Source organism: Anarrhichthys ocellatus, unplaced genomic scaffold (assembly GCF_004355925.1).
Source record: "Anarrhichthys ocellatus isolate YVR2014 unplaced genomic scaffold, GSC_Weel_1.0 scaffold55, whole genome shotgun sequence".
NCBI classification, from domain to species: Eukaryota; Metazoa; Chordata; class Actinopteri; order Perciformes; family Anarhichadidae; genus Anarrhichthys; species Anarrhichthys ocellatus.
In genome coordinates, this window is record NW_022280085.1 from 947,220 (window position 1) to 960,078 (window position 12,859).

Sequence of the window (12,859 nt, forward strand, 5' to 3'; positions counted from 1 at the left end):
CCCCCCCCCCCCCCCCCCCCCACAGCTTCTCCCTCACCTAAGCCAGAGGCAGGCCTCTTCCATAAACACTACTGCTCTCTGTTTGTTTGTCCTGCTCTGTGCCCGACCGGTGGACCGTGTGTGATCCCAGAGATGTCTCGATCTTGATCTCTCTCTCTCTCTCTCTCTCTCTCTCTCTCTCTCTCTCTCTCGCTCTCTCTCTCTCTCTCTTTTTCGTGACAGTCCGACTGTTGAAAACTAAACACTGTTTTGCCCCAAATGCAGCATCTTTAAGCCTTGAAATTTTCGATACACACTAATTCAGATACATATGAAAATGCTGTTTACGTGCTGAAGCGTTGTCACTGTCTACAAGTTGACCATCAGTTGACTGAGCCAGTTGCTACAACCCAGATCACAAGACAACCATACGGTAAATCAGTGTTTTAAAAGCACAGTCCCCCCCCCCATACACATGTCAGTACAAGACCAACGTTTTTAAATGTATTCAGCTTGTGGAGTAGTTCGGTAAAGCTCTGGCATCTGTGGTCCAAAATGTAATCCAACACAAACACGGTTCAGTGTCTCATTTTTTAATTACACATCTGCATTTATCACAGTCAACTTTTTGCAGCGTTCCGTATCGCAGCGTTGCCACCGGCACCAGAATCCAATTTCACTACAGATGGAGCTGCTCTGTGATGTTCTAGTTGTGATCCTGACCCAGTTAGTGACATGTTTTCCACGAATAGAATGTGGGTTGGTTCATACCTGAGACGGGGCCTGCAGAGGGAATTGTAGAACTTATAATTTATCTTCTTCACGAGACATAAAATAACCTCACCGCTGTCTCTCAGATGAAGTCCATCCCAGTTCCCTCCTCTTCATCTTCTCTCTAATACCATAGTGTCACCGTTTCTTCTCTTTTGGTGGTTCAGAACTGGCTTTGGAGCTTCTTGATTCACCCCTTGGCTAAGAGAAATTGAAAATATGTGTCCGACGGTGTTAGTTTTCTATCAGGAAGAGAATCTCCCTATTCAGCTGGCTCTTACAAGAAGAACCCCCCCCATGCTCTAAACGTTTTCCAGTGAATTTGACTTACAGAGCTCAGCTACATCTACTGCAGACATAATATAATGGCTCCCCAGGCTGTGTTCTTAGTTGAAGGTGGTTGGGAAGACTTCATGTCTGAATCACAACGTGATCCGCATCTGTTAAGTCAGCCCGTTGAGCCCCATTTAATCGTAGCAGCTTCAGCTTTCTGTGAGGTGGTGAATCACAGGGCTAATAACCAGCAATGCTACAACGCCAGGCTACGCCACGCCAGCGGGGGCCACAAGCGGGCCTTTGTGTCGTTGGATAAGCCTCAGCTGCTCGAAAGCCTCAGCATGTAACAGAAAGATTGTCCGTCCGTCTGTCTGTCTCCTGCCGGCCCGCCCACATCAGCTCTGCTGCTGCTCGGCGTCCGTCATGTCCTCACCACCTCTCCTCTCCTGTTCCCTCACTCGCTGTGCTTCTCTCCTCTTCCCTGCCTCACTGGTCCTGGACAATAATGACATGGACTTTGTGGCAAACAACAATCATTCTCAGAACCCTGCGGAGAGAGTTTTTACATGTTTGAATTAAAGCCACATGTGGTGTCTCCTTCTGCTGGACGTTTCCAGGACCCCGATGTAACCTTTGACATTCTGTTTGCCAAACACAAGCATGTAAGACTCGAATCTAAACTCCTTCTGATTCACACTGCATTTGAATGAACTGCACTGCAGTACACATTTTGACGGCCCCCAACCGCTCTAAAATTCAGCGAGCAAGAATTTCCAACTTGTTAAAGCTGGGAGAACAGCAGGTGTCCCGCTGCTGTCAATGTGATTTAATACCACGCATTTCGGGGTATTGATCGTATTTCAAAGCCCTGGCGGAAGTATTCGCAAGCTCCGTTATGAAATCACCAGAGTGAACCGGGGTCAAGGTCTCCTCACACAGATCAACGGCGCCCAGAGAGCCCGTCTCCAGCCTCCACGTATAGGCACGCTGCCTGACTGATCAGCGATGGCAGATGGAGTCGGCTGTTGTGTCTGCTGTTGCCCGTGTGATGCTCAGCTGTTACTAGGCCACGGCATCCCCTCCCCTGGATCTGATTTCACAGTGGAAATATCACCTTCTCTTTCCTGGACCGGGCCAGGCCCGTCGGTTTGGCAGGCGGCGTACGTGGAGTTAGCCGTATGCTCTGCTAGCTGGCAACAGCGGTAGTAAATGTTATTTATGCTGCATTGATCCTGTAGGAGATTTAACAATAACTCCTGCAAGGGAAGCGCCAGCAGCCCGACAACAAGCATGTGGAAAGTATTGAATTATTCTATTTTGAGGCTGTTTTTATTTGATTGGTGGAATAATAAGGGACCTCTAGCTTAAGGTAAAAGTCAAATTCAACCGCTGTTGTTATTTTTAGAGATGAGATTATAATTCTCTGGCAATGAAAATAATTAAAACCCTGATGCTCCACTTCAACTCTGGAGGCTACTAAGCGCCTCTGTGCCGGTTCGTGCATCATCATCATCATCATACACATATAGACGTGATGCAGCAAACTACAATGACCCCTTCAATCCTTTAGCCCGCCTGAGACGGTCTACATTGGACCTGGGGTCCAGCTATCGCTCTCTACAGCCTCCCCAGCTGAGAACAGAACACACACAGCTCCAGTTTCCAGATAAGGGGGGAAATAAATGTTTCATTGGACTCGAAAAAAGAGAGTGGAGAGTTAGAATTTCAGCTCTCTCTCTCTCTCTCTCTCTCTGTGTCTCTGTCTCTCTCTCTCTCCGCACCCCTCAGGTTGGGAGCAATTTACAGGAGGGCTGAGAAGGTGGTTCACTGTTTGTTGCACCGCTGCCTCTCTGCCGGATTGGCACCTGAGGGAGCTCTGTCAGCCGAATCATTGCTCCACTCTCCATTTCAGTCTGCGTTCTTGTTTTTTTTCCCCCGTCTGTATCAGCGGTTACAATACGCCGTCTGCTCTCTGGGCCCGCTGTGTGAATCTATGGCTGCCGAGTCACTCGTGGCAGGGCGCCCCCGCTCGGCCTTGGATGTAGTTTTAATCACGAAGCAGATGTCACAGTCTTTGATAAGAACAGATCACCGCAGGACATCTAAATATTCCATCTGTTTTTGACTTTATGGTATGATGCCATTCTTTGGCAGCGGGAGTAACAAGGAGAGGATAGCAGAATAGACAGCTCTTGAAGCTCAAAGCTCCTTAAAACAGAGGCTCGGTGGTTCATCACAGACTGCAGCCCGTAGAGAACATGTGCCTTCCGTGATCTCCAAGAGCCATGCTGGCAGTCGACTTTTTACCTCATCGCTAAACAGTTTACGGACAATGCTTCTAATTTTCCTTTTCTTAAACAGTTTAGCTTTGAAGTGCAAGTGTTCCTCATAAAATCATGTCACTGTAGAGCGCACGCACGGCCCCAGAAGAAGACGGAACAAACAAACATGTCTGTCACTCTGACCTCCGCCACAGCTGCCTCCACGATATCTTCTCACAGCGAATAGATGTTTGCTGCTCTATTACTGCTCATTTTGAATTCAGCACCTTTAAGGTTTTCTCTTAATAAGCAAAGCACCGAGTAGCTATTTAGTACGTACAAGATGGGCCTTTGCACAGGCCTCTAGGATTAGCCTAACATGCCGATGATTAAAGTAAGCAGCTCTTTCTCTGTGTTGTCTGTAGAGGGAATGCAAAGCCCCGACAGCATCTGCAGAATGAGAGAGAACCGCCGCCCCGCCAGGGCCTCTCGCTCTTTCCTGGCCGCCTTGCTGCCCGGTCGAGTCCGCCTGCAGCGTAGTCGAGAAGCGTTACCATACCACACACACACACACACTCTCTGGGGAGAAATATCCTAATTACACAAATGCACGAGTCTTCATAATATTCATACACTCTTTGTTCACATTGTGTCGTGCCGTGTTTGATTTGAACACTCTTATTAGGACTCTTATTGTTGCTGCACAGGAGACGAGAGTCTGTTCAGTGTTTCACTTATAGTCTGACTCTCTAATCAGTCTGGTCTATATCTATCTGCATGACCACTATGATGATGTAAGCTCCTAAAAATGGGCCTTGCTTCACTGATGGTATGCAGACTTGATGATTTAAACAGACAGAAACTTGCATGCTCCCTTTTTAGTGTTTTCTCTTGATATCCACTTCAGGTTCTGGTTCATTTAGCCTGTTTCAAGCAGGATTTGAATAGCCACGGCATATAGTTGTGTGTTTTTATATTTCTGGAATATATAGATATTCAAATGTTGAGCTGCAAGCCTCTCTTTTGCTCCTGACTGTGTATTAATCTGTTTTGTATGTTTGATTGCAGACATACTCGGGCCTATTCTGTGTGGTTATCAACCCCTACAAGAACCTGCCCATCTATTCAGAGAACATCATTGAGATGTACAGAGGGAAGAAGAGGCACGAGATGCCGCCACACATCTATGCCATCTCTGAGGCGGCGTACCGCTGCATGCTTCAAGGTATGATGGACAGTTGTTTTCCTCCGATTGACCCTTTTTTTTTTATCTTGCTTCTGTAAAGCTCCACACTACAAATTATTGGTCTTAATTGACAGGATTATGAAAATCTTGTGTCACGATGATCGTCCATGTTGTGAATTATAGCGTTTCACACTGCCACCTCATGAAATATTAGAATTATTAAGTAACCTTTCAGTTGTCGTCATCTCCAGAGAGACACAAACATACTTCGACTGGTGCCGTCAGGGTGCAGTTAAGCTGGAGACTGAGGCGAGTTGTTTTTTTTACGCAAGTGTGTGTTCGTTGAGCCGGGAGTTTAGCTCACTTGCAGGCAGCATGGGGTTCGGCTGCATAGCCCAGGAGATTAGTGTGTGAAGACAGTGTGTGAAAGGTCACAAGGTCAGAGAGGATGTGACATCATCGATTACGTCTGAGAGGTCCGCGTTCATCGAAGGGGGTCATGTAGAAGACTCGCTTGTCTGACAGGGGTTTCCAGCTGTGTCACCGGTTATTCTTATGTAACTCTCTGGCTCTGTTCACGTTCAGATACAAGTTCAATTCACAGCGAGCAACGTGTTTTTTTTAAGAGCAGTAGATTTGTGCAGCTCTACATCCCGTGTTAGTGTTTGCTCACGAAGAGACATTATAATGCTGGTGTACTCCTGTAGCGGTGGTCTAAGCACAGTGTATCATCATATGCTGCCCGCTGAGATGGACGACAGGATCTCTCTCTGCTTCAGATATGAGTAATGTGCTGCAGGTGGCGAGGGTGAGATCTAAAAAGCTCCTGATAGCGTGGGTGGTGAGAGGTTTTTCTGTGGGAGCTGATGCCCTGGTACAAAGGGAAGAGAGAGAAGCACACCCAGAGAGAGAGACAGATGAGCAGGCGAAGAGAGACGACAGGTTCAACCATTGTCAGCATTGTTTGTCATTAACTGGACCTGCTGCACAGTACATATATAGAGAGACTTGTCTTCTTCATCCTGTGCACACATTGCAAACCTGGTCCATGCCACAAACTGCAGTTGTTTCATACTCAAAGTTTTAGTCTGTTTACAGTTTATAATAGAAGCACAAGTCAAGCCATCCACCCTGATGAAGGCAAGATAGCCAGTATATATATATATATATATATAAGAGTTGTGTAACGTGTATTGAAGCGTGCTCTAGTCTGCACCTCGCTGTGTGTACATTGTTAAGAGTTGAACGTGTTGACAAAGTAAAGACTCGCAACAAACAGGATGGTGACCCACTTTGGGTCTGACTAATTGTGTTTGAGTGTCTGATGTAGAAGAACCGCTGTAATAAGCACAATCTTTATCACAGTCTGTCAGTGTTTGGACAGCTTTAACCTCACTGCTGTGTGCCATCACTGTCAAACCTTGAAAACAACAGCTTCAGCTTCTCCCTTTTGTTTCTCAGGGATTTGATTCTTTAAATAGCCTGTTTTGCCGATGTTACCCGTGGCTTGATGTGACATTGTTACTGAGTGTCTGGTCGACCTCCGCAGCTGTAAAACTCCAGAGTTTGTGTGTCTGACCGGTGTGCTGGAGGCTCCCTGTCATTACTCGCCCTCAGGCTGTTTTCTGGACTCCGGTCTGAGACTTCGACTGGAGCCCCGGGGTGAGCAGGGCCGGAGCGGGACCACGTGTCACATATAGCACTCCTTTCACGCTATTGTCACATGCGAGATGTTGGCCTGGATATGGGACACCTCTCTTGTGCCACCATTCTTCTCCCCGACCCCCTTTCTTCCCCCCCCCCTGTCGCCAGTGTTCATTCTCTGACTGCTGTCCCCTCACAAGGGGCCGGGGGCCAAGCAGCCTGTGGAATGCGGTCATCACTGTCCCAGTTTCCCACACCACGCAGCGCTAAATCCTATGAGCTGAGTCACCGTCGCAGTCGTCCGAGCACCCCTAACCCCCGAGCAGGGGTGCGTCACCACCGATACCTGTGTGTGTGTGTGTGTGTCTAATCTGTGTGTGCGACCAAAATAACCTCCCCCCTGGGACCTCAAATAGAGGTGTCGCTTGGTGAGTGACAGTGTTTGAGGCGGCAGCAGTGAGAGACTTCAGTGCGTGTTGTCGACTGAACGTCCTTCAGTCTGTTTAGTGTGGCTAATGTCCTGTTCAGGGTGAGAAAAGCTGCATCGTTTAACTCTCCACAGCGATTGTAAGCTATTACGGATCTCCTACCGTTTGATAATTGCTTCCTTTCTTCTCTCGGTGACTAGAGCAGCTGGCCTCTCTCATTTCCACCCTTCTCTTTGCTTTGCTCGCTAGTTTGCTCCGTCTTCTCCTTTCTCTCTTTTTTTCTTTCTTTCTTTCTTTCTTTCAACCAGAATGTTCTGGCTTGGAAAACACTGAAGAGGGAAAATTCCCCCACCTCCTTGAAGGCATTTTGGTCGCCTTTCACTTAACATGAAAAATACAAAACCGCAGGCCTGCTGGAAGCTTTGCTGTGACTCTGTTTGCTTTGTTCCTTCTTTTGCCTCCTTTTGATCAGGAAACACAGGAGGACAAGTGTGTGGAATGTCCACCTTCTCATCACTCCTTCGTGTCAGGATGCAGCCAGGGTTGCCATGGAAAGGCTTCTGTTTAACTGACAAACAGTGTGTCCCCATTTTCTCTTATTTCACCCCTCAACTAGCCACACCAGATTTCCAGATTCTCTGTGTCTGTGCATTTGTGTGTTTTAGCAGTTTTCATTCATTTCATCAGTCAGTTGTCTGATTCTGGCTCATGTGGCTGTTTCCCAGGAAGACGGATTAGGCCGACTTACACCCAGGTGGCACTGTACAGTAGTGTTACTGTATCTGAGCTTACTCAAGAAACCAGGGCCTTAACAGAGCTGCTCAGTAGGCGAATGCCTGAGATAGCTCTGCACATACCACCGGCACCGTGTACCATCAGACATGCATTGTGTGCACGCTTTTCCAACCGGCAAGACGAAATTTGACTAACAGACTTTGGTTTTGCAGCTTGACAAAGAGAGATAAGAAAAGCACATACTGCAGTGGGATTTGGTTAGATTAGTGCCAGTCTTGCGACTCCACCCCATGGTCAGGATTTTGAAGCAACACAGATGGCACTGTAGGTACAACATGTTCAAAAAAAAAAAAAAAGAAGTTTGGAATAAAGAGAAGGCAGAGCCACTCATTTCTCACACAAGGGTGTGGATAGAGCAAACATTAACATGAGCTACTGCCTGTTTCTGGTGTAAAGCATGAAGCTGAGGTGGACTTGCTGCATGTGGTCAAACATCTACAGTTCGAACACATGCTTAAGAAAGAAATACGTGAGGTGAAATTGGGGCAAAATACTGGTTTTGGTGGTCAAGGTTCTTCACGGGTCCTGTCGGTGAGGACATCTTTAAACCAGACCTGTAGGTGCAGTAAATGTTCTGGTATTTGCTTGCTGTGCCATATTCAACAGCAGTTGTTTTTTGGGGATTCATTTTACACTTTATTAAATAATATCCCCATTACTTGTGGAGAGACAAAGGCAGTCCTGCACTGTCGGGAGCCATTTCACTGAGCTTGTTTTCTGTTGACGAGACAGAGTTTAATAGTTGTAAATGACCAGAATTGTATTAAAACACAAACGGCCCTGCAGAGAGAGTTGCATTCAGATTTTTAATCGACCACATGAACTACAGCCTAGATATGAAATATCTCCGAACCAGCAGAGCAAGAAGGGGATATAGGAGGAAACACAACAGTCAGAGAAGTGGAAAATGACTTGGAACACAGGGACAAGAGGGAGGGCCATGCTGGGAGAAACGGGGGGGGGGCTACGCTTGGATAAGAGAGGGCAGACCGCTACAGACACGATCAACAGGATCGGTAGTGGGGTTTGAAGAATAAAGAAGGGAGCGTAGAGAGGACAGGAGGTGAAGAAGACTGAATAGCAGTGAACGATGGAGTCGGGCGGACGGGACAGAGTTATGGGGGAAACGGAGCAGAGGGTACAGGGGAAAGGCAGAGGGGGCGGCCAGCATTGTGCCTCACAATGGGGGCTTTGTGCAGTCTGAAGGGGGCTGGGACCAGGGTTGTGTGTGTGTGCGTGTGTGCGTGCGTGCGTGCGTGCGTGCGTGCGTGCGTGCGTGCGTGCGTGCGGCCTGGAGCTGAAGAGATCTTCCTTGGGAAATGAGGCCTCTTGTTGGGGCAGTGAGGGCTAGTGAAGGGCACACCCAGGGTCTGAGTGACAAGACAGGTGTGGAGGGTCGGTGTGTGTGTGTGTGTGTGTGTGTGTGTGTGTGTGTGTGTGTGTGTGCGCGTGTGTGTGTGTGTCAGGGACTTTTTCCCTGGTCTTCCAAAGGACTGTGTACTGGCTACATGTTCAAGAGATGACTTTCAGACCAATGGGGAAGCCTGTTAAAGCAACATGGTTGCATGACTGAACTCCAAACACACACACGCGCAGATGCATCTTTAATGGCAGACAGCTGTGGAGTTCATACAGGATAAAATCATATTTCTGTTTGGGGCTCGTACATCAGGTCTGATATATGGTTACGTTCCTCCCCACATGTACACACGGACACTTTTCCAACCCAACCTGGACAGGCCGGTGATTGGGATAGCTGTTGTTTGTCAGGAGTCATGCATATGTATGCGACTGTTTTATGGAAGGAAACCTGAATCTTGGCTTTCTTAAATAATTTTTATCCTCCGTAGACACATTCTTTAGGTATTACAAGTTGATGGATTTCAGAGGCTATTTCACCTACCTCTTTTGCATGACTTATTTAGAGTGTTGTACTTATTTCCACACACGGAGGGGAAACTTCTGAGTATCCCGGTTAACCAGGTCCACAGGTTAGCCACAGTCCACCTATGTATAAGCTGACCTAAGTGACTTTGTGTGTGTTTATACGTGTGTGGTCAACAGTCAACACTCTCGATCTGCCACGAAGCCAGGTCCTGACCCGCAGCGGTAGGTGCGTATCTGCGTCAGAGACCGTTGTATAACTGAGAGAGACGCTGTGGTGAGATGATTTAAGGTAAGAGCCTCTGTCACGTCGTGCATTGCCCTTGTTCTTTGATAGTGTTGTCATGAGAGACGCATAGCATCGATGCCAGGAGCCTCCTCACCACAGATAGGGTTACCTGACTGATGCTGTCCCGGCCCATCTCACTGACACCCAAAACGTTCCGACCCGCTGCAGAGCAGAGAGGAAAGCAGCCAGCAGCAGCACAGCTGTGCGTCGTACTGACTGACTGACAGCTGGCTTCATCTACACCGTCACTCCGTTTAATGAGCTACTGATGACATATGAGTATTTATTAATCTGTAAACTGAACACATTCACACAAGTCTGGCCCTTATCCAAGACTACATTGTTTCACCTCTACTTGTTGCTGCTGCAGTGACCTAGTTTCACTCGCATTAGTCGTAAACACTCTCGTAACCTTTTATCCCTTTTCCAATTTTTCGTTTCAGTGTGTTATTTTGTATTCTTTCACTGATTCATACACAGTCTCACACTGATACTGTTTCCCCCTCTGTGGCTGAAACCCTGCTCCCCCCCCTCGTGTGTCTGGATTCCTGCGGGGTTGCAGAGCTCAGCACTGTGATATTACAGGTGCCAGCATAAACACACAGGCATACACCCGAAAACAGCCCTGTCCTGTTGGATTGTGGCGGGCCCAGCCATCACAAAGAACCACTGTGGACCAAACAAGCCACCCGGCGGCTTTGCCATCTGCAATCAATTACATTGCCAAATACTTTCTGCCGTATCTCCCGCAACTGCTTTCTCTCCCCTTTCATTGACCGAAAGGCAACACCCAACAACACGAGGCTAATTTTACACTCTTGGTAAGCGTGCTGTTGTGCAGCACTTACGCTCTGTTAGCATAAACAAAGCTGTGCACAGTGCAAACTGCAGTGCAGATATCCACTGTCTTGTACATATTTAGGGGATAACTCGAGCTTGATAAGTGTTTAAAACCTTTCATTGACCATTCAGCAGCAGCAGCAGCAGCAGTGATACTGTGTTATATTTCCGCGGGACCCTTAACAGGTAATCCTTGTTGACAGTCAGAGGCATGGACAATGGATGGGCATGATGAGGTGTGACAGCAGCCGGCGATCTGGGAATCGTCGGTGAGTCGTAACAGGAGTCGTATCCAGACAGACGCCATAAAAAGTAGAGAACCGGAGTGGAGTCCTGCGGCTTCTCACTCTCTCTTTATACATGTAAATGTATTTTGGAAAACACCAAAAGAGATCATATATTCAATATATAGCATTGATGACATGCGTGCACAAATCTTCTTCCTGCTTTAAAGGAGCTGTATTTAATATTCTGAGCATTAATATACCAGCAAACAACTATTTGCCATGTAAAGATATAGTGGAGTAATATCTACCTGAGCAGAGAATGAAGTCACTCTCTCTCTCTCTGTACGTGTTGTTATCTGAAGCTAGCTTACTGCCGCCGCTCTGCACTGCTCTCATACGGCGGTTACAGTTTCAAAAACTATGATCAACTAGGAGGAATCATTCGTAGCATTGTAACAGCAACAACAAATAAACTCACGCTCCCTCTGTTAGGAATGTTTTTCTTTCTGGTGATAGGTCAGGCGGTTAAAAACAACAGAATTGTCTTTCTTTGGACTAATGAGTTTCTGAGTGGAATGTGACTAAAGTTTGTTCAGCCAGGCTAATAAACAATGGTCTGAATAGTGACAGAGTCTATCAGAGGCAGAGAATAGACCCCACACCTCTCCGCTATTGTTGGAAATGACAACACGAGTGTGTCTGCATGTGTTTTTGTGTTCTGCTATTTGGAAGCTGCTGCTCCATTGTCTGGCTTGACCGCTGTGCTCAGTGAACCAAACAGGTAGATTACGTCTCACTGTTGCCATGTAGCACTAGGTGTGTTTGTACATAGTCCGTAGTCCACTGCCACTTATGTGTACGGCTCTTCTCCTCATCTACAGCCAAGCGCAAGCTACAAATAAATCAGCCAGTCGAACTGCATCGAAGTGCCTCCCTTCCACCCTCACCAGACGTCCTAGTCCCACTCGCTTTACTCCCGACTGGGAAGTTGAGCCGTTGATTTCCATTCCTCCATGTTGTCTCTGCTGTGCTGCCATATACCTGGCACATATCTGCAGGGAAATAGACATATTAGATTTCAAAGAATCCTCTGATTATCCCAAGAATGTTTACCACTGCAGCCCAGCACCTCTCCATGAGGAACACTTGGTCCTCGACACCTCTCTCTCCCTCTCTCTCTCCCTCTCTCTCTCCCTCTCTCTCTCTCTCTGTCTATCTTGGTACCCCTCTTTTTCCCTCCCAGACTTCTCTCATTTCACCCCTGCCTCAGAAAAATGTGCTTTGTGGGACTTAAAAAGGGAAAGACTCCAAAGTCCTGTCTGAATGCTCTCTGTAGAGTACAGCTCAGACAGCACAAGCCCACAAGACATGGGGGCCGACACGCAAGAGACTCTCACTTCAATATGTGTGCAACACTAACGTTTGAACTGTTAAATTCCAGTGGTATTACCAAAGTTAGTCACCATCAACTTGCATTTTAAAATAAATGAGTTATTGGTTGATGCAGAGGAGGTCATATGTTTCATATTTGACCTAATAGCTTGTAATGAAAGGCCGATGGTCGTCTGTGTTGTCTCTTGACTCTTCTCTACAGTCTTTTTGTGCCTGTGAACAATAAACAGGAGTTCAACATGGTTGAAAATCCGCTTATTCGCTTTCAGGGAAAAGATCAATGGCATTCTTGTGTTACGCATGACACGTATGTAGCTCATGTCTGAATCTACGGCCAGCGGTTGGTTAGCTCAGCTTAGCAAAAAATTATCAGCACCTCTAAAGCTCCCTAATTAAGGCGTTATATCTTGTATATCTTGTATATTTTGTACAAAAAACAAAAGTACAAAGAATAAATTTGCCTTTTACGTGGGGTTAAATAGCAGACTGTTTCTTGGTTCCCTGAAGTTACTGCTAACAGCCAAGACAAAGTAACATAACCTATGTGAAACCCCCCCCCCACTGATGTCTGTCAGTATATTTATTGGTCATTCATTTATTTGGGTTGAGGCCATTTTGCTTGGCTTCAAACAAACTGAAGTTAGTGTGTTCAAGTGGGTGGGGGGGCAAAGCTGAGGTTGTGGTTTATCAGGTTTATGCCCTTTCACTTTGATATGATTCGTGTAAGATTTTCCCCAGAATCCTGTGGTCTGAAAGGGGCGAGAGAAAGTAGTGGAGAGAGAGAGAGAGAGACAAACAGGAGAGGTTAGAACGCTTCAAAATGGGGAAGTTCAAGCCAAGGTGTGTGTGTGTGTGTGTGTGTGTGTGTGTGTGTGTGTGTGTGTGTG

The 12,859-nt window shown here is 46.9% G+C and overlaps 1 protein-coding gene across 9 annotated transcripts in view; it reads left to right on the plus strand.

Moving 5' to 3' along the window:
• Positions 1–12,859, plus strand: part of LOC116396301 (myosin-10) — a 47,307-nt gene that overhangs the window by 2,461 nt on the left and 31,987 nt on the right. For all 9 annotated transcript variants that reach the window (XM_031870808.1, XM_031870810.1, XM_031870809.1 and 6 more), the window contains exon 3: positions 4,356–4,512. In XM_031870808.1, coding sequence (XP_031726668.1) covers positions 4,356–4,512 — 157 coding nt within the window. The remainder of the gene's footprint in view (positions 1–4,355; positions 4,513–12,859) is intronic.